We start from the raw sequence: 21,847 nt of genomic DNA, 5'->3' as shown, positions 1-21,847 counted from the left end.
AATTAGGACACGGCATCAATGCAAACGGTTTAATTGAGAATAAAGGAGACATGGTAAGAAGGAGACGGGATGAAGGAGCAGGGATGTGACACAGAGAAGGAAAGGCAGCCCATAAGGCTGTGCTATCAAGCCAGTTACCACCGTGGGTTACTGGAGCTTAACCCAGAGCGGAAACTCTGGGTGTCAAGGTAGAATACACACCTCAGAGTTATCCGGCCCGGGGTAAGGGAGTTAGGGTGTTTACCTCACTGGTGGAGGGCCACTGACGGTGGGTGGGAAGTGTCTGCTCCTGGGGCTTTGAGAAAGCCCACAGACAAAGAGATGAAGAGACTGGCAGCTGGAGACCCCCCCTTAACTCCCCCCGAAAACAGGAGCACTGAAGTAATAGGCCTCAGGGAAATGCACAGGGCCCAGACACTGAAGGATGAAGCAGGTCTCTCTGGATGGATATAGAACAGCCTTGTGATACTCATGAAGAAGAAACAGAGTGACTGAGCTCCAGGCTCTGCAGTCAGCGCCTGTGTGTGAAGCCCAGGCCCACACTTACTAGCTGTGGGACCTTGGGCACGTTTCTTAACCCCTCTGTTCCTCAGCTTCTTTATCTGTCAGTGGCTTGTGGACATAAAAAGAACAATGCATGTAAGGTGTTTAGCACAGTGCCTGCACAGTAATGCTAGCTATCGTTATTATACATGATCGTTATTATAAATAGTTCATTGTTAAGTGGGGAAAAAAGCCGTGTATCATATGATCCCACCAATAGAGAAACAAATGGACATACATTTTCTTAACATATATGTTTGTAAACGAACATTTCTAGACGGATATACAAGAAATGGCACGTTACCACATCTCAAGAGTGAGAAATGCAAACCAGGGCAATGATAAAGTCTGTTTTGTGAGCATCTTACCAACAGCAAATGTGACTTTTATAATAAAGATTAATTACGATTTCTTTCATCATTAAGTCATTGACCTTGCTAACATTACCGACAAACTTTAACAGCTGCCTAAATTTTATAAATCAAAATCATACTTTATTTGTACTTTCCCTTCTCCTCATGCTTCTTCATCATCATTATAATAGCTACTATTTCTTGAGTATCCATAAAAATACTAAAAGCTCAGCATTTTCAAGGAAGCTTAAATGTATAAATATGTGTTACAGAAAAGACAACAATAATATATAAAGTCAATTCTATGGGCACAAACCATCTGGGGGCACTCTGAGGGCATCTTACTTTTCTCTAGGTATTATACAATTTTTAAACTACAATCTAGAAGTAAGAATAAATAATGAATTCAGCTGACCTTTTCTACCTGTTTTAATTAATCTTACTTGGTTTAGATTAATTACCATAAGTGAAAAGCTCCCATTTTTCCTAAATTAAAGGCTCAGGAAATAACTGCTTTTTCATTAAGTATGGAAATTATCTTTGTGTCTTGCATATAATTCACACAAACTCCTAAATTATCTTTTGTGAATGCTGTACTTCACAATAACGTATTATTTAAAAACAACAAAAGGCATGTTTGAACATAAAGGGTAACAGAGAGGACAGCCAATTCACTGGCTATAATTCTCTTTAATGTATTTCATTTTAGACACGTGATGCCGGATCCAGGGAGCTAATGGAACTTTGGGGAGAAAACAAAAAGGAGTGGAAATATTCAGCACAGGGGCAAGAATGATAAAACTCCATTCAAGGACTTCCCTGGTGGCGCAGTGGTTGAGAGTCCGCCTGCCGATGCAGGGGACACGGGTTCGTGCCCCGGTCCGGGAAGATCCCACATGCCGCGGAGCGGCTGGGCCCGTGAGCCATGGTCGCTGAGCCTGCGCGTCCGGAGCCTGTGCTCCGCAACGGGAGAGGCCACAGCAGTGAGAGGCCCGCGTACCACACAAAAACAACAACAACAACAACAAAAAAAAAAACCTCCATTCAACATAGAAATGTGTCCTGGTTTGAGAAAGTGCCATCTAAAACACTCACGAACAGAAGTACGACGAGGGATGGTAATTTGCATTATTAAATTCTTCCTCCCTCCCTTCCCCCTCCTCCCCCAGCCCTGATCGGTCACACCGATATCCTTGCCGTTTCTCAACAAGCTCTGTTCTTTCACAGACTTCGGTGTCTTGTCCCTGAAGTGTCCCTTCCATGCCTTCCATGTCATCTCTCAACCCCCGCCTCCCCCCGCCCCGGAAAGACTCCACTGATCTCCTGCCCTGGCCCCAAACCCTTCAGAATTAAATGCCTCTCCAAGCCGCCTCTATAATAACACTTCTCACTGGCTCCTGTGATCACCTCTTTGTCTGTAAGTTCCCAGGCCTACATCCACCAGACCGTGAGCTCCTGGAAGACAGAGTCTAGGTGCCCAAGGCCACGATGTTAAGACAGGCAGAGAACAATACATACTTAATAAAATAATGTTAATAAAATCTTAATAAAATAATCTTAAAAAATAAAATAATTAAAAATATAATAAACAATAATTAAAATCTTAATAAAATAATTAATAAATACTTAATAAAATAATAAAAATAAAATAATGTCAGACCCACCCACCCAACCTAAAGGAAGACTAAAGGAGGAAAAGGATCTGCTTTCTCCTGTCTCTAAACTGACATCCCTGGAAGTCTGGCTGAGAACAGCTATGCAGATCTGAGATGATTCCACGCTGGGGCGAGCAGAGCAAGTGGCCTTGAACACAGTAATGTCTGGTGTCTATTGCTGTTGAGATATGACACAGGTGTCCTCCATCTTCTTTTCAACGCTGCTAAATGGCAAACACAACCCCTACCTTGAAAAGCAAAAAAACTAACAGAAAGCACTAAATGCCTACTTTTATATGGGGCAGACTGTGGTTTGTTTTCTATGCAGTGCTGTTTTTTCCTCTTAATAGGTATTTTATTAAAGGATAAATGTAAAAAATACTCTAAACCTTGTATAACAGTATTAAATCTGTCAGAAAGTTGTTCACAGAAACTTCCCAAACACCAATCTTTGAAATAGTCATTGTTAGTTCACCCAATTTGAGTAAATAATTTATCCACAGTGATGGAGAGAACAATTCCACTTTCATTAAGTTATTTCATGTAAAAGAAGGAGTTAGTAAAAGAAAAAAAGATGATGTTTAAAAGTAAATAGTTGAGCTTACTAATTTATCAGACTACACCAGAATTAACTTCGGGATGAAGGGGCATACATAAATAACAAGCCCAGAAAAAACATTTCTATAACTACAGAATCATTAAATAATCACAGGAATTTTGCATCTTTAAAATAAAAAATTTTTAAGAAATAGTCCACTCCTACCCATGCACCCTCCATCCACGATAGGCAATGGACCACTGCACTGAAGTCACTGTAGCAAAAAGAAAAAATGCCCAGGGGAATGGCTGGCTTCCAGATGTGGGATCTCTGAATTTCTTTTTTTTTTTTTTTTGCATGGAATTGCCTCTGTGGTTTCCGACTTTCTGTGAGAGACAATGAAGTCAGAAAACGGATTCACTAAATCCAGAAATGCCAATCGGCTTGACAGCTGAGGAAGCTCTGGCATGCCATGGGAAGCCACCAGGCCATCGTCTTCTACCCAAAGGCCAGGCTGACACCGTGTCATCAGACCTGTTATACGCACCTCCCCACTGTGGCTACAGGCGCACTGGGCTCTCAGGCCAGCTGTACAAATAAAGGATGGAGGCAACCGGAGTGGACATGGAATCCTACACCTGGCTCTCTGAAGCCGGAACATTCCTTTAGGATTCTGCCTTGTTAATCGTCTGTGTCAGGCACGTTTCTGGAGCTGGGCTAAGATCAAACTATTTTTATTTCACAACACTTGGTAGACGAGACCAATAGATAAGAGGATATGTACATTTTTAAAACGCAAATCTCCACAAGAGCCTTTTGGGCTGCCACAGATCTGCTTGCCTCCAGGGCCCAAACCCTATGGGGAATGACAAAAATCTAAGAAATCCTTTGTCATTTTAGCAGTATGAGGATTGAGAGAAGTAGCTACAGATATACCATGACACATGCACGTACAAACACACTTTTTGTGCAACTACTTCTTGCTCTTTTTTAACCAGAGAATCAGTGAAAGGAAGTATAAATGAATGAATGAATGAATGAATGAACAAATGAGTAAGAAAGATGCTTTTATTATACTAGGTACACATAAATTTCCAAATTACCCTTGGTCAATAAGATCATGACATTGATCATCAAAAGCGTCGCAGGAAGGGGAAGGTATTTCTTTATTAAGCTTGGTTATGCGCCTCCCAGTGTCCATACCTTTCCTCACTTAATCCAACCAGCAACACTGAGATTTTTACCCCTGTAGAAATGAGGAAAGCCTACGGGGGTATAGCTTACTCAGACTGAGGTGCCTAGTGAGCTTGAGTTCATACCTGGATCAGTCAGTTTCTCTCCAAACCTCACCTCCTTCCACGGCATCATCCTGGCACCATGGAGGGTCCCTGCACTAAACCACACTCACGCTCTGCTTACCATGACATTTCAACTGCTTCCAGCCTTATCTTATTTGTAAACATTTAAAAAATTTTATCTTGATGTATTTTATTTTCTCTTATGAAGTTATTTTGGGGGAGGAAACAATAGTATTCATCAAATGAGTTAAAGACCTCCATTTTTGTGGTTCTCAAATCTAGTTTTCTAGTCCCATCCTCTATCTCTGTTTTCTAGAAACTTTCTTGAATCTTCTTCCCTGTAAATTTACACTCATCATCTCAGAGGTGAGCTCATCCCAGACTAGTTTCCCTGCCTTTTTCTTCCCTGACTCAGCAGATGGCAACTTGGTTCCTTCCATCATTTAAACTCCCCAGGCAGCTGTCAGCTTTGGTGGTCCCCCTTTCCCTCCTTATCCATTCCGTCCCAAAACCAAGCCTATCACATCTTTCTTTGAATTAAATCTCAGGTGTCTGTCTTTCTTTCATCTCACCGTGGAGACCCTGGGTCGTGGTCTGGTCATCTCAGGTGCAGGACACAAGCACCTGCCTCCCCAGCTTCTCTAACTCCAGTCTCCTCCCCATTTCCACATGTAACTGTCAACTGACCTTCAGTCTTCCCTTTGCTGTGTTATTGCTTCCATCAACACCTGCAATGAGCACAGTCTACCTTCCTCCACCCCAGCCAACCCTAGTCCCTGTGTGTCCACACCTATACCCTCTGCTCCAATTACACTTGCGCCTTCTGTTTGCCTGAGGCAATAGCAGCCTTTGGTAGCTCAAATTCAACCTTCCTCCAACCAAAACTATGATGACAGCAATGATGAAAATGATGATGACGATGTTAGCGTACCCTTCACTGAGCACTTACTCCATTCTGGGCACTGACACAGCACTATGCATTCTTCTCATGGAATCCTTACATCCTTAAAGCAAAAAGTCATCCTGTATCTACTTTTTCATTCTGAAATGAGGAAGTTGAGCCTCAGAGAGATGAAGCAAGTGACCCAAGGGCACTTGGCTGCCACCTGGGGGAAGCAGAGTCATACATGCTTCCCTTTTCACCCCACTCCTTATTAATCTCACTCTGGTACAAACTCTCATGTCCACCCTCAAACAATTAACATAATTACCTAAATAGGCTCAGCACCTATTTTCCATTATTGTTTTGTGCACGTTACTTTAATATCTGCTTGGGGTGATGTCGTCCAGTAAGATTTTTGAGACCAGGAATCTGTGTAAATTTTTATTACCACCTCAGCACCTTGGCTACTGCCTTACACAGTATAAATTCTAAACATATACTCATGGCCTTTTATTATTAAAATCAACAAAGAGGGCTTCCCTGGTGGTGCAGTGGTTGAGAGTCCGCCTGCCGATGCAGGGGACACGGGTTCGTGCCCCGGTCCGCGAAGATCCCACATGCCGCAGAGCGGCTGGGCCTGTGAGCCGTGGCCGCTGAGCCTGCGCGTCCGGAGCCTCCGCAATGGGAGAGGCCACAACAGTGAGAGGCCCGCGTACCGCAAAAAAAAAAAAAAAAAAATCAACAAAGAAGCCTTCGGCAGCACCCCTCTGCCTTTTTAACACTTGACTGTAATTCAACCATTAAGCCCCTAGGTGGCACTATAACATCACTTAAACCCTCAAACGGAAATCAATGCGCAGCTAAAGAGCTGGTGCCTCCAGGGTCCTCCTGTATCACAGATGTAAGGACTGCTGGAGATCTAGAAGGATCATAAAATAAATAACAAAAAGGTTTAACTCAAAGAGTAGACAATCCAAGGAGACCGGACTGCAATGGCAGAGTATTTTCTTGTACCTTAAGTTCACCTCACTCAATGAGGGCATAAATTTGTCAGTTTAGCCTGTAGTAACGCTGACTCAGGATCTTCAGCTGTGTTCTTTTTTTTTAATGGATGTAAAGTGAATACTATTTTTTTTCATAAACATAAGCAGGAAAATAAGGTGGTCTTCCAAACCAGTCAGGTAAAACTCACTTATTAATGTCTTTTTATTCGATTAATAAGCTATATTTTCTGTATCTTTCTTTTCTTCCAGGTTCTTTTTGGCCGTGCCACACGGCTTGTGGGATTTTAATTCCCTGACCAGGGATTGAACCGGCCCTCAGAAGTGAAAGCGTGGAGCCCTAACCACTGGATCACCAGGGAATTCCCTATGCTGTACATCTTAAACTTACACAGTGGTGTATCAATTATATCTCAGTAAAACAGTGGGAATTCCTGAGTCCCAGGCTCGATCCCTGGTCGGGGAACTAAGGTCCTGCAAGCTGCACGGTGCACCAAAAAAACAAACAAAAAAGATAAAAAAGATGTACAGCATAATGAATCACAGTAAGTGGAGTGAACATCCATCATCTCCTATGACACAGATACAAAATGTAAGAAAAAGATCAGCTGTTTTCTTAAGAGGCAGCTTGGTGCAGTGGGAAAAAAACACTGCACTGAGAACTAGAAGACAGGGCTTTGCCACCGAACAATAAATAAGGTCCCCCACCTACTGTATAGCACAGGGAACTATATTCAATATCTTGTGATAGTCTAAAATGGAAGATAATCTTAAAAAGAATACGTGTGTGTGTGTGTGTATAAAACTGAATCACTTTGCTGTACACCTGAAACATTGTAAATCAACCATATTTCAATAAAAAAAAATAAGGTCACCCCTTGAGCCAGGTCATGGAAGAGTGGTTTTCCCATTTTTAGAAACGGCGTAACATCAGCCCAGCATCGCACACCTGCTGTGGGAACGGAACAGGCAGCACCGAGAGCTCCTGGTCGGCGTCTGAGAAGCATGAACCCAGGCGTCTCTCCCTCCCTCTTCCTTGCTCTGCTCTCCTGGTGTCCCTGCCCCTGGCCCTGGCCATGTTTTTCTCCTGCCTGTGTCTCCCGCGCTGGCTGCCCTTCCTCTGGGGGCAGGCGGGCTGGGTGGGATTGCCCCTGCAACTCCACTGGGCCGCCCTGACCTCTTCTCGCTTTCTCTTGGGCAAACTTGTCCATCTCTATGGGGTTAATGACATCCAACTCTGAGCACCCCCTCTATTTCCCTCGCTCACCCGGACGCCCTTCAGGAGCCCCGGCCACATGTCCACATGCAAAGCTGGACTCAGGATCATCCCCCAAAACGTGCTCCTCGGCCACCGGCCGCCACCCACACAGCTGCTCTCACGCCCCTGGGCGTCCTGGGCGCCTCTAACCCTAACCCCGACCACCCCGCATGGAGCCTCCTTCTCCCGACCAGTCTGCCTCCCAAACATTCCGACACCCATCCTCTCCCCCACCCCGCCCACGCCCGCGCCGCGCCCACGCCCACGCCCTTGCTAAGGCACCGTGACCTCCACCGGGGCAGCGATGGCGGCCTCCTGACGTCCTTCCTAAGGTTGCTCCCACCCCGCACCACCATCACTGTATTCTCCAAAGAGCTGCCAGAACGATCTTCTTATAACGCAAATTCAACCTGTTTCTACTCTTCCTAAAGTCTTTCGAATCCTCTGCTTATTCTTCAGGACAAACTGTGTCTCTGCTTTTTCAACTGCATCCCTTACCACTTGCTCCCTCACCTGCAGGATCCAACCTTTCCGGTCACCTTTTGGTCCACCAAACATACCACCCCATCTCCTTCTCAATTCGGGGCCTCAGTAGGGGCTGTTCTCTCTGCCCAAACACTTGCAGTGGTTTGGAGGGTGGCCACAAAAAGATATGTCCACGCCCTAACCCCAGAACCCGTGCGTATCACCTTAGGTGGCAAACAATGTGGTAAAGTTAAGGATTTTGAGATGAGGATTTTGTCCTGCGTTATCTAGGTATAAATGCCATTATATGTATCCTTATAAGACATGGAGGGACACGGAGGAAGATCTGAAACAGACACACGGAGGAGAAGCTGATGTGAAGATGGAAGCAGAGATGAGAGTGATGCAGCCACAAGCCAAGGAATGCCGGCAGCACCAGAGGCTGGAAGAGGCAGGGAATGGGGGTCTCCCCTATTGCCTATGGAGAGCGTATGGCAACGGCGACACCCTGCTGGTGCACTTCTGGCCTCTAGAACTTGTGAGAAAATAAATGTCTGTGTCTAAAGCCACCAGATATGTGGTCATTATTACAGCAGCCCTAGGAATGAACACATCATGCTTCCACCAGGCCACTGCTAGTTGACCGCCGGTTCCACCAGGTCCAAGCTTCCCCGGCACTGTCTACCACACACACAGGCTCCAGTGCAAAATCAAGGTAGGGCACCAAATATCCACCTGGGGAGGGCACAAGGATCTTCGTCTGTCCTCTTCCCTGATGCATCCCAGGCACCTAGACCGCCCCACGCCTGGCACTCATCAGGCACCCAGAAATAACGGCTGGGAGGTGAACCCGAGCTCCAGGCCACAGGGACTGTGCTCTTTATCCCCGAGGCCTCACAGCCTCGTCAGATGCCTGGCACACAGGGAACGCTCAACGGCTGTTTGCTGAATGAACGGAAGGAATGAATGTTTATTTGCTGAGTGAACTGCAAGTTCATGTATGTATGACAGAGGAGTGGCAAATGAGCACCCTGGAGACATATGTTTCCCTGTGGATTTCCTGGCAACTTATTGAAAATGGTATTTGAAAGGAGAAGTACACTTTTCTTTCCTAAAACTCTGTAATTCAGCATTTCAACTAGTTTAGTCGGAGGCTGCCTTTGCACTAGAGAGGTATTCTCAGAATCACAAACACCACTCCCTGTGTTCCTGCGTGGAATACGCCCTGCTTTGAGATGCGCCTTATTTCTCACCAACAACAAAGGCTGACTCCACTTTGGTAATGACCTTGATCCTCTCAAGTTCAGCCTAGCCCCACATTTGCTGAGCTCTGCGCCCGCCTGGCCACGGTTCACACTGGGTCGCAGAGCTCAGCAATCATCGTTGCTATGGGATTGAACTCCACACAGGAGACCAAGGGTTCAGGCTGCAAATCACTGCCCATTTAATGAGGTGACTGACTGGGGCAGAGATGCCAAAATCTACCTTCAGACGCCTCTGCAACTAGGATTCCTCAGTGAGGTTTTGTACACTTGGCCTGTTTGGTAAATAATACTGGCAAATTATTTAATGAAAGTAGCAGGCAGATATGAGCTTGCTTTCTCTCCTTTTTCAAGCACCAACGCTGGATCTAAAGAGACAGATTGCCAAGCACGCTGAAAGCCATGTTAATTAGTTGGAGTTATTCCTCTGTATAGATATCAGCTATTAGTGACAGCTAATAGGCCAAATAATATAAAATGATAGGCATATATCCCCCCTCTACCCCCCCGGGTCTCCCATACCCTGTTCAGAAATACTTCCTCATGCACTGACATAAAAGATTCATTCTTTCAACTTCTGGAAGTTCTCCATTCTTCAAAATTTAAGCTTAACATTCATGACAAGGAGAACACTTTAACAAGCTAAACCAGTTACAAGCTGGCACGTGGCGGGTTGAATTCTACCAGGAAATTTGTTTAATTGTTAGGCACTATGTTTGTTTGTTTGTTTAATTCTGAATTCTGATGCCTTTACATGACAAGCGCACTGCTCTGCTCCTCATATAGTCCCCAAGGCTGAGGCCCCTTCCCAGGGCCCCTCACTCAGGTCACCTGCTGTCCCCTGAAGGCCGCTGAGTGTGTCAGCATCTATCAGAGAATTCTCCAGTAGAGACACAATGAGCTAGGGAGTTGGCGCTTGGAGGAGAAAGAAGCAGCAAGAAGAAGAAGAAATCAAAACCAAAACACGAAGGGGTGGTGACAGACCAAATGTGCCAACTTCTCCGCTGTCACTGGAACTTGCTTCTATCAAAATGTAACATAATTGACTTACGCAAACTTTGGGACATGAAAATAATTGCTCTGAACCATTTATCAGGCTACAGTTAGAGAGTGTACGAGAACGCAGCTGTGTGAGTGATAAAGAGGTTGAATTCTAGAACTTTGTGTGCAAATAATTTAATGATATGAAAAATGTTAACAACAGTTAAAACTACCCAAGGAAATTCCATTCTTATAATGGAATGCAAGCTCTTAGGAGTGTGAGGGACAAGTGAATGAAACTGCAGGAAAGATACTTGTATATACTTTAGTGATTTAAAAGTCCCAAAGGAAAGACTGGTTTGCTGATGTGTGATTTTGGTTTTCAAACCGAAAAAAACTAAGACAGGCCTTGAGTTTTAAGCCATTTGACCTTCTTGTGTATAAAACTACCAAATTGTAAAGTTCTATTGACTTAACAGTTACTAGACTCCCTTGAATGGAAAACAATACAAATATATTTTATTCTGGAAAAATGTACAGAAGGTGTCTTTATTATCAAACTAGTTACTAAAGCAGAACTTACAAAAGGTCCCATCCTAGTCTATGAAGACATGTAATTTTCCCTACAAGAAGACCTCCATCAAAGAAACAGAGATTCTTCCCTTGAAACAGACAAAGAATAATTTAAAATCTTGCCCAAGTCCACCTCATTCATATCCTTAAAGAGGGACCATAATGATGCTTGGGTAAACGTTAGGCAGAGTCACAAAGTATTGTGGAAGCCATTAAATCGCTGTCACATGTGAAAAGTCGTGCCACACATCACAGAACCACAGGGTGTTAGGGCTGGGAGGGACAGGACCAGCCCTCCAGTACAAACCCTTATTTCCCAGGTGAGGGCTCTGAAAACCAAAAAGACCAGAGAGGTAATCCCCAGTGTCCCACACTGAGAATGCAGGATGCTACTGAACCTTTAAAAGGTCTGAGTACAGCAACGGTCATGCTCCTTTCTGTGGCTCAAAGTGCTTACTTCTGGCCCTACCTGAAATTCCAAGAAAATCTGAACTCTGTGAGATGGTCACTTACTACCAGGTTTACATGTTGTGTGTGGGAATAAAAGACGCGGAGGGGAGAGACTTCCCACTAATTCCGTTCCCATTTCCCTCGGACTTGGCGGGTGTCCACACATACATGCTGCATGTGGCCACCAGCTCAGGCTCCCAAATCCTGTCCAGGCTGAACTCTGAATTTTAAGTTATTGATTTATGTGTATTTATTAACTACCTGTTAGGTGCCATCTACTGTGATCACCTCAAAGAAATACCAAAAAAGGACCCCCTTCCCTCAAGGAGGAGAAACAGACATAGGCAACTTCTATTTCTAGAGTATCCATGGTGGGCCGGGAGCCAGCGTGAGCATTTTGCACACGTCCACACAGCCCCCTTTAAGGAGCATGGGCTGACAATCTAATCCAGAGGGTCAGACACATCCACGCTCGAACCCAAGCAGAGCTCCAGGTCAGGGTACGAGAAGTGTCACGGGAGGGAAGCAGGTTCACACGGGGGGACCCATCCACACCGGCTGGGACAGGCAGGAGGCCTTATGGGGGCAGCGTCTCTTCTGAGCTCCTTTGAGGAGGGCTCAAGATGGAGGCCGAGTGGAAGTGGGAAGGCTTTCCAGAAAAGGGTAGAGGTGGTACGTCAAAAATAAATAATAATATAAAATAATATATAAATAATATATAATAAAATATAATATAAAAATATAATATAAATATAATATAAATAAAATATAAAATTTTATATTTTATAAAATATATATTTTATAAAATATAATATAATATATATAAATAATATATATAATAAAATATATATTTATAATATATTAATATATAATATATAATATATATAATATTAATATATATATTATATATATATTTATATAAAATAAAATATAAAATATTATATTTTATAAAATATATATATTATAAAATATAATATATATAAAATAATATATAATAATACATAAAATAATATAAATAATAAATATTGAGTGATTGCTTCCTGGTGGTGAATCCACGGATGATTTATTTTGTGCCTTCTAGTTTTCCAGTATTATCTAAATGGTCTATAATAAGCATATATGAATAGTACAATAAAAACTACTATAATTATTCTTTTAAAAAAATGAAAAGGTAGAGGAGTGGGAATATTTAGATTATGTTCAAGGGAGAGTGAGTGGCCCAGCTGATGCAGCAGGAGATGGTCCAACGGGAGGTCACAGTGATTACTGATGAGAACGCGTGTTGAGGCTGGGCTGTGAGCCTCCAGCGGTACAGCGGTGAGATGAAGGAGCCCCCCCCTTGGCACCTGCCCTTTGATGCATCCCAACTCCCCCTCAAACCCCAGCTTCTATCTCCAGTTGAACCCCTCACCCAGCCTGGCACCCAACCCTCGCTGCAGACACAGCAGTTTTGATTTGGGGCTGAACAAACCACTCACTCAGCCATTCAACCATACGAGAGGAATCATTTCCCTCTTAGGAAGGCCTGGCTGTTCCACTCACGGGCTATGCCGCCTCGGGCAGAGCCTCAACCCTCGGAATTCGGTACGTTCCTATCTTTATAGTGCACCTCGAGCTGTCACGGCGGCTCGAGAGATGATGTGTGAGTTGGCTGGTCGCCTCCAAACCACCTGCCGGGTATGCACAAGCCACGTTCCCAAATTCCTAGCTGGAAAACATCACCAGCAACCTGTGCCGTCACAAAGGACCCGTCTGTGCCAGGAAGGGCAGAGGTTGGCGGTGCTCCGCACACAGCTCCCCCTGACCACCCAGAAGCAGGGACGCAGACAGCAGGGCGGGGCGCAGCCCACCCCCGTGAGCCCTCCTGACCCACGGCGCTGAAGACTGTGTGATGGGAGAGACAGAGCATCCTCTACACGTGCAAATGCTTACCATGGTTTTAGGGCCCAAGGACACAGAAGACAAAGCACCAGGCAGGTAAATATGAGAAAACTGGGCAGAGGAAACTGCCAGGCTTGGGCAGATTCAAGCCGCCACTAGGGCTCCCAAAAGTTAGGGCTAAAACTGGTGTTTGAACCTGAGTGTAATCCTCTTCTCATTGATCACGGGGCAAACTCAGGGGCTGAGACCAAATACCAGGAGGTGGTTCCTGCCTCTTCCACATACTAGCAAGTTATTTAAAATTCTTGTAAATCCAGATTCCTTGTACTGACGAATGGAAATATTGGTAATAATCCTACTGGCCTCGCAGAGTTGCTGTAGGATTAAAGCAGGGTTTCTCAACCTCGGCACTACTGGCGTTTGAGGATGGCTAGTTCTTTCAGTTCTTTCATGTGGGGCCGTCCTGTGCACTGTAGATATTGAAGAGTATCCATGGTCTGTGACTCACTAGAACCAGTAGCACCCCCCTCCATCCAGCTGTGACAGCAAAAAAAAAAAGTCTCGACATCATTAAATCAGAGGCCCACACCTAGCCGGCTTCATCAAAACAACTGTCCCCCTTTGTTTTGTGGTGTCCCCATCCCATTCCTGCCACGGAGCTGATCACTACATTTTTCTTGGGCCTCAAGCTCAAAGGGTCTTAAAATCTTGGCACGTTTATAGGGACAACCTCACACAAACGCCAGGCTTTTTTCCTGAGTATTGTGTCCATTGACATGAAAAAAGCTAAAGCACTTCTGCTCTTTTTTAGGGCCCTAACTTTGTTTCCTGGAAATGCAGTTTTTAAATTGTATCATGAAAATGGCTGGGAAAAGCTCAAGATAAATTCTGATCACCAAAATTTTATTGAAGAAGAAACAAATCCGTTTAAGTAGAAAGCGATCTGCCATAACTTCAGCTCAACAAGGTAGCTGCTTACAGCAAGAACACAACGAAGGACCTGCACATGTGTCACACAACTTGTGTGACGATAAAGCAATGCTGTGGGAGAAAAAATGGTCCTTTCTCTCAGAAAGGTAACATTTCACCTCCTTGTTGACTCATCTTGACTGATTTGTGTTTTTTGAGTGTCACACACAGCCCTGTGGGATCGATCTGGACATGTTTCAAAACGATCACTGATCTGACTCAAAAACTGTCCCAAACTTCTGAAACATACTCTTTTCTTGGAAGATTGTGGGAGTATTTTTAATCAAAAGGATGGTTTGATCTAATACTCCAGCACAGATGAGTTAGTGCCTGCCAATTGCTGCTGTCAGAATATACGAGAGAGGTTCATAAATAAATGTGTAAGAGACCCTATATACTGTCAGGGTTACTGTGCATCTCAGGGCAGAGAATCGGGTGTAGTCATCAAGAGCACCGTCCTGGGTGGACTTAACTGCTCTGTGCTGAAGTCTTCGACACTGCAAAGATGGTCCCATAAGATGGGAAGAGAGTTGTTGTGTGGGATCAGTGAGCTAAAGCATTTTGAGCACATAGGACAGTGCCTGGCACATAAGAAGCACATGATAAATGCAGCTCTCACTTCGATTACAGAACACTATTCCACGGGATTTTAATAGGTGCTGTCCAAAAAAGAGTCATGTGGTCAAATGTCTGGAAACACTACTTTAAACAAAGTTAAGTAGGTTTTTTTTTTTTTTTTAACTCACTGCAGAATTTCTCAGACAGAGCCTTTAAAATGTTGATATACAACAGGAATATCAATAATGGCGACCCGGCATGGACCATTCGCACCAGGATCCTTTCTGTACAAGGTGATTCTACAAAATTTTAAGGGAACAAAACATTATTGCTGAGAGTGGGTAGAACGTTGGACGGAAGAGTTCTAGAACTTACTCATCTTGCGTAACTGAAGCTTTATGCCCTTTGATTAGTAATTTCCCGTTTCCCGCTCCCATTTCCCATGCTGATTTTTACATCACTTACCCGAGACCCCTTTTCAGGAAAGCACTGGCAAAGAGAGCAATCTCTTCCCCCGCAGGGACCAATAAACTTCTTTCCACCCTAGAAAGTGAAGAATCTGCTTTAGTTTACCAGTATTCATCACCTCGATGGGTACATGGTAAATACCTTATAACCAGCACTGTTGGTTTATCTAACTCATGAGAATGTCACAGTATAATTTTACCTCTGAAACTGTGAAAAGGCTAATATTGATATATAAAAAGGCAAAAAACTTACATTGTGGCTTGATAATAAAAGAGTTGATGGTTATGTGAGCAGGATAAAAGTTTATGTGAGCCAGGATTAAAAAAAAAAACTCCCTCTGAAGCTACTCTGCTTTAATCAGAATCTTCTGCAATCTCTCTCTCGGTAAGATTTCGTTTACCAAGTTGTGAACAATCTTAGAATGTTAACTATGCAGTTGTGTACACAACTAGACACCACAGTGGTGTCAAGTTTAAATTATAAGCTTGGCTTTTTTTCAATAAGACCCTCTTACTTTATCTCCAAGATCAGCTAGGGTATGTGTCCCACAGGGAGGCCCTCCTGGGTCATAACTGCAGTCATAGCCTTGGACTCGGATTAAAATTAGTCTTCCTACAATTTGCTCCAAGATGGCTCCCTCTAATGTGTGTCTCAACCAGAAAGCTCTTGGACTTGAATAATTTGAGCACTTTCCCCACTTTTAGCTAGCTTTTCTTCAACTCTCTTTAGAGAATGACCCCACAGTCGCATCTCGTCTTAACTTTAACACACACACACGCACAACGCACGCACGCCCCGTGGGAAGAATCAGCCCCTTTTTCTCACAAATTCTATGTATATGGTGAGTTATCAGTCACTTCAATACAGTAGTCCCAGAGGAACTGTTTCCATAAGTAGATCCTCAACGACAGCCAGCATCGTGCACCTGCAGTGAAAATGCACTGAGCATTTGTTCACAGACAGGGGTGCATGTTGAGAGGGAGGATGTGGTAAAGCAGCTCTCGGTGCCAGGAGTCGAAGGTGTGGACAGGACCACACGCTTCTATAACCGATAGATCTCTTAAAACTAACGACACTGTAGACTTTAGCCTTTAGACCAACATATAACGGGGAAACATAAAGCAACTGAACCAATATGTACAGTTCTGACAGAAGATATATATACATAACTATACAAACATACTTATGTACATAAATATACATGAATATACATATGTACACATGAAATACACAAATGTATACATACGAATGTATATGTGATGGGAGGGAAAGGAATCTGAGCAGCATTCCTTTTTCTTTTCAATCATACAATTAAGACCTCTTTTTTCTTGAAAAGTATGTGCAGACACAATAAAAAGCCTTTAACTTAAGCATTAATAAAACGGACATCTTTATAAACATAATGCTTATGGGTCATTAAAAGTATATAAAAATGCGAACCTTGACAAGAGCCAAGCAAGTAGATAATTTAAGTTTAAAAAAATGTATTTGAAGTTTCAGAAACATATGCCTCTCGAATTTTGAGGAACCCTGTTATCTATAAATGCAGAAACAATAAGTTCAAAACCCTGATTAGGTAAAAATAATTTTTTAAATGCTCAGGGCCAGGTCAGGACAGCATGAAAGCACTTAAAATAACTAGGCTGAACACTTGGGTTCATTTAAGGTTGGGATTCATTACTATGTGTTCAGTGAAATATCAAAATAACCAGAGAAAAAAAGAAGGTCGGTTGATTAGATGGCTTGAAAATAAAGGCAAGTTTGTTTTTTTTTTAACTTAATTGTGCCAAGCATCATTGAGATGTTTGTAGCAAAATTAAATTTCAGACAAGAATCAGTTTAAAGTAGATTAGCAGAATTCTAATAAAGGAACACATGTAAAGCTTTGACTTGGACCAATAAAAGAAAAAAGCGAGGTGATTTCAGTCCCTACAAAGTTCTTCTACATCAGACATATCCCCAAAAACATCACTTTAAAGGGGGGGGGCATTTATAGAGGAAGAAACTGCACCTCAGAAACAGATTGTATAATCCCATTAAAAAGAGATCAAGACAATATCTCAGACAAGTCAACATCCAAAATATAAACCACATTCACTGGGAATACAGTGGCATTCTCAAAAACCAGTGTCATTCTTCTTCAAAGAGAAGAAAAGTCACTATCTATTTTATCTCAGATATTTTTAAACAAATATTTGTTGCATAGAAAGTTAAAGAAAATATTTTACTAACTTCCAGATTAGTAATCAGTCTTGCATTTTTTACTTTTATTGGGTTTTTTTGGCAAAACAAATAACATATGCACATGATAATTCAAACAGTACAAAATAGTGTAATGGAAAAAAGATATTTTATCTTCCAACTCTGGCCCCCGGTTCCCTCCCCTAAAGGTAATCGCTCTCTTCAAACCCGTGTCTGGGCATTTATGAGCATATTTACACAATGATCACACACACACACACACACACTTTTGGTGATTTTTGTCCTTGTTTTATTTTTACCCAAATGGTATATTTCTTTGTACCTTGCTTTTCTCACTTAATCATTCTGAATTAATACATATGTCTATCCACCAAACAAAGTACTATTTAATCAGTCCTTATTGATGGTCATTTCATTATCTCCCTTTTTTGCTATCAAACACTACCTTTAAACTAATATTCTTGTGCATATACCTTTATGCAGAAGTCAGAATAAATATGTATGATAAATTCCAAAAAGGGAAATTGCTATGTCAACAGGCATGTGCATTTAAAATCCTGATAGATAAGGCCAAATTGCCTTTAATAGAGATTGCATCTATTTATTTCTCTCCCTTTAAAACCCACCTACAGTATAGCCACTCTCTGCGTGAAATCTCTAGAATCTTCGCATACCAGAATTTGGTAGGAAGGTCCAGGATAGAGTAATCTTTGGTTCAGGAGTTATATGCACTTATGTGAGACATAAGTAACAAAGGAAGCAAAATTTAGTGCTCTGTAGACTTTTGTAATAGAAAAAAAAGAATGTAATACAAAAGAAACTTAGAAAAGTCAGATAAGAGAAAAAAGAATTCACACACAAATATTTCAGTATGTTTCTGTTCATTATTTGAGGTGATTCTCTGAAATGCCTGAGAACTAAGTTGGGCAAATTTTATCATGCCCACTTCCCACAGGAGAAAACTGAGTCTTGAATAGGTTAAGAGATGAACCAATGGCAAAGCCAAAAACCTAGGGCGTCCTATTCTTTAATGCATGTGCTTTTGCTCCTGACTAAAAGGGAAAGGAGAATGCATGGCAACTTTCTATTTTGATTCACTCTGCAAAGACCTATGATAACTTGAAATCACCGAAGTTGGATCGGGTGGATCCAAGCTACTGGACGGATAGACAGACGTGTGTTCACTAGCGTGACTTAAACCAGTCTGGCTTTCTCAAGATGAACCTGACTAAAGGCTGCCTCTAGTAGGATTTCCTAGAAATGTCTGAAGTTGGTTTAATAACTCAGATTCTCTAGAGAGGAGGCAGAAGAAAGAGGACTTATTACGGAATGTTCTAGGCTTATCCTTCTCCAGAATTAAAACGTTCAAATTTAATCTTATACTTCTTGATTTAATCTTGTAATGGCCTGGCTGCTTCCTGCCCACTCTGAAAAAAGTTTTGAAGAAAGGGTTATATTATAAAACAAAAAAAAATCTCTAATACCTATGCAATTTGGTAATCAGTCTTAACTGTAGAATATAAAAGAAACCTTAGAGTTCATCTAATCCAACACTTCATTTTTACAGATGAGAGAATAATCTCAGAGAGTGAATTGTTTAAAAGTGTAATAAAGAAAGAAGAATGAACAAAACCCAAAGGTTTTCATCATAAAGGAAGGAAATAAATCATAAAGATCAGAGCAGAAATAAATGAAATAGAGACTAGAACACAAGAGAAAAGATCAATGAAACTAAAAGCTCACTCTCTGTAAAGGTAAACAAAATTGATAAACCTTTAGCCAGACTCATCAAGAAAAAAAGGAGAGGGATCAAATCAATAAATCAGAAATGAAAAAGGAGAAGTTACAACTGACACTGCAGAAATACAAAGGATCATAAGAGACTACTACAAGCAACTCTATGCCAATAAAATGGACAATCTATAAGAAATGAACAAATTCTTAGAAAAGTACAATCTGCCAAGACTGAACCAGGAAGAAATAGAAAATATGAACAGACTAATTACAAGTACTGAAATTGCATGTGTGATTTAAAAACTCCCAACAAACAAAAGTCCAGGACCAGATGGCTTCACAGGCCAATTCTACCAAACATTTAGAGACGAGCTGACACTTAACTTTCTGAAACTATTCCAAAACCTTGTACAGGAAGGAACACTTCTGAACTCATTCTATAAGGTCACCATCACCCTGATACCAAAACCAGACAAAGATATCACAAAACAAGAAAATTATAGGACAATATCACTGATGAACACAGAGGCAAAAATCCTCAACAAAATACCAGCAAACCAACTCCAACAATACATTAAAAGGATCATACACCACGATCAAGTGGGATTTATCCCAGGGATGCAAGGATTTTTCAATATCTGCAAATCAATCAATGTGATATACCACATTTACAAACTGAAGAATAAAAACCATATGATCATCTCAATAGAGGCAGAAAAAGCCTTTGATAAAATTCAACATCCATTTATGATAAAAAAAACTCTATAGAAAGTGGGCATAGAGGGAACATACCTCAACATAATAAAGGTCACATATGACAAACCCACAGCTAACATCATACTCAATGGTGAAAACCTGAAAGTATTTCCTCTAAGATCAGGAACAAGAAAAGGATGTCCACTCTCACCACTTAACTCAACATAGTTCTGAAAGTCCTGGCAATCAGAGAAGAAAAAGAAATGAAAGGAATCCAAGTTGGAAAAGGAGTAAAACTGTCACTGTTTGCAGAGATGACATGATACTATACATAGTAAATCCTAAAGATGCTGCCAGAAAACTACTAGAGCTCATCAATGAATCTGGTAAAGTTGCAGGATACAAAATTAATGTACAGAAATCTCTTGCATTCCTATACACTAACAATGAAATATCAGAAAGAGAAATAAAGGAAACAACCCCATTTACCATAACATCAAAAAGAAAAAAAATACCTATGAATAAACCTACGTAAGGAGGCAAAAGACCTGTACTCTGAAAACTATAAGACACTGATGAAAGAAATCAAAGATGATACAAACAGATGGAAAGATATACTATGTATTTGGATTGAAAGAATCAATGTTGTCAAAATAACTATACTACCCAAGGAAATCTACAGATTCAATGGAATCGCTATCGATTTACCAATTGCATTTTTCACAGAACTAGAACAAAAAAATGTTTAATTTGTATGGAAACACAGAAGACCCCAAATAGCCAAAACAATCTTAAGAAGAACGGAGCTGGAGGAAACACGCTCCTTGAATTAAGGTTATACTACAAAGCTACAGTAATCAAAACAGTATGGTACTGGCACAAAAAACAGACATAAACATCAATGGAACAGGATAGAAAGTCCAGAAATAAAACCATGTACTATGGTCAATTACTCTACAACAAAAGAGGCAAGAATATACAGCAGAGAAGAGACAGTTTCTTTGATAAGTGGTGCTGGGTAAACTGGATAGCTACATGTAAAAGAATGAAATTAGAACATTTGCTAACACCATATACAAAGATAAACTCAAAATGGATTAATGTGTTGGTGGGAATGTAAATTGATACAGCCACTGTGGAGAACAGTATGGAGGTTCCTTAAAAAACTACAAATAGAACTACCATATGACCCAGCAATCCCACTACTGGGCATATACCCTGAGAAAACGATAATTCAAAAAGAGTCATGTACCAAAATGCTCATTGCAGCTCTATTTACAATAGCCTGGAGATGGAAACAACCTAAGTGTCCATCATCAGATGAATGGATAAAGAAGATGTGGCACATATATACAATGGAATATTACTCAGCCATAAAAAGAAACGAAACTGAGCTATCTGTAATGAGGTGGATAGACCTAGAGTCTGTCTTACAGAGTTAAGTAAGTCAGAAAGAGAGAGACAAATACCATATGCTAACACATATATATGGAATCTAAGAAAAAAAAATGTCATGAAGAACCTAGGGGTAAGACAGGAATAAAGACACAGACCTACTAGAGAGTGGACTTGAGGATATGGGGAGGGGGAAGGGTAAGCTGTGACAAAGCGAGAGAGAGGCACGGACATATATACACTACCAAATGTAAGGTAGATAGCTAGTGGGAAGCAGCCGCATAGCACAGGGAGATCAGCTCGGTGCTTTGTGATCACCTGGAGGGGTGGGATAGGGAGGGTGGGAGGGAGGGCGACGCAAGAGGGAAGAGATATGGGAACATATGTATATATATAACTGATTCATTTTGTTGTAAAGCAGAAACTAACACACCACTGTAAAGCAATTATACTCCAATAAAGATGTTAAAAAAAATGGATTAATGACCTAAATGTAAGATAGGATACTATAAAACTCCCGGAGGAAAACATAGGCAAAACACCCTTTGACATAAATTGCAGCAAAATTTTTTTGGATCTGTCTCCTAGGGTAATGGAAATAAAAACAAAAATAAACAAATGAGACCTAATTAAACTTAAAATCTTTTTCAAAGCAAAAGAAACCATAAACAAAATGAAAAGACA

General features: G+C 41.6%; 1 protein-coding gene across 1 annotated transcript in view; it reads right to left on the bottom strand.

Moving 5' to 3' along the window:
• COL4A4 (collagen type IV alpha 4 chain) overlaps positions 1–21,847 on the bottom strand; it is a 134,611-nt gene that overhangs the window by 90,613 nt on the left and 22,151 nt on the right. The window contains exon 4 of the mRNA XM_060151956.1: positions 15,134–15,211. Within this exon, the coding sequence (XP_060007939.1) occupies positions 15,134–15,211 (78 nt within the window). The remainder of the gene's footprint in view (positions 1–15,133; positions 15,212–21,847) is intronic.

The sequence above is a fragment of the Lagenorhynchus albirostris genome, chromosome 6, assembly GCF_949774975.1.
Source record: "Lagenorhynchus albirostris chromosome 6, mLagAlb1.1, whole genome shotgun sequence".
In the NCBI taxonomy this organism is placed as follows: domain Eukaryota; kingdom Metazoa; phylum Chordata; class Mammalia; order Artiodactyla; family Delphinidae; genus Lagenorhynchus; species Lagenorhynchus albirostris.
The sequence above is the reverse complement of the archived record's forward strand: the minus strand, read 5'-3'. Positions and strand labels throughout refer to the sequence as shown.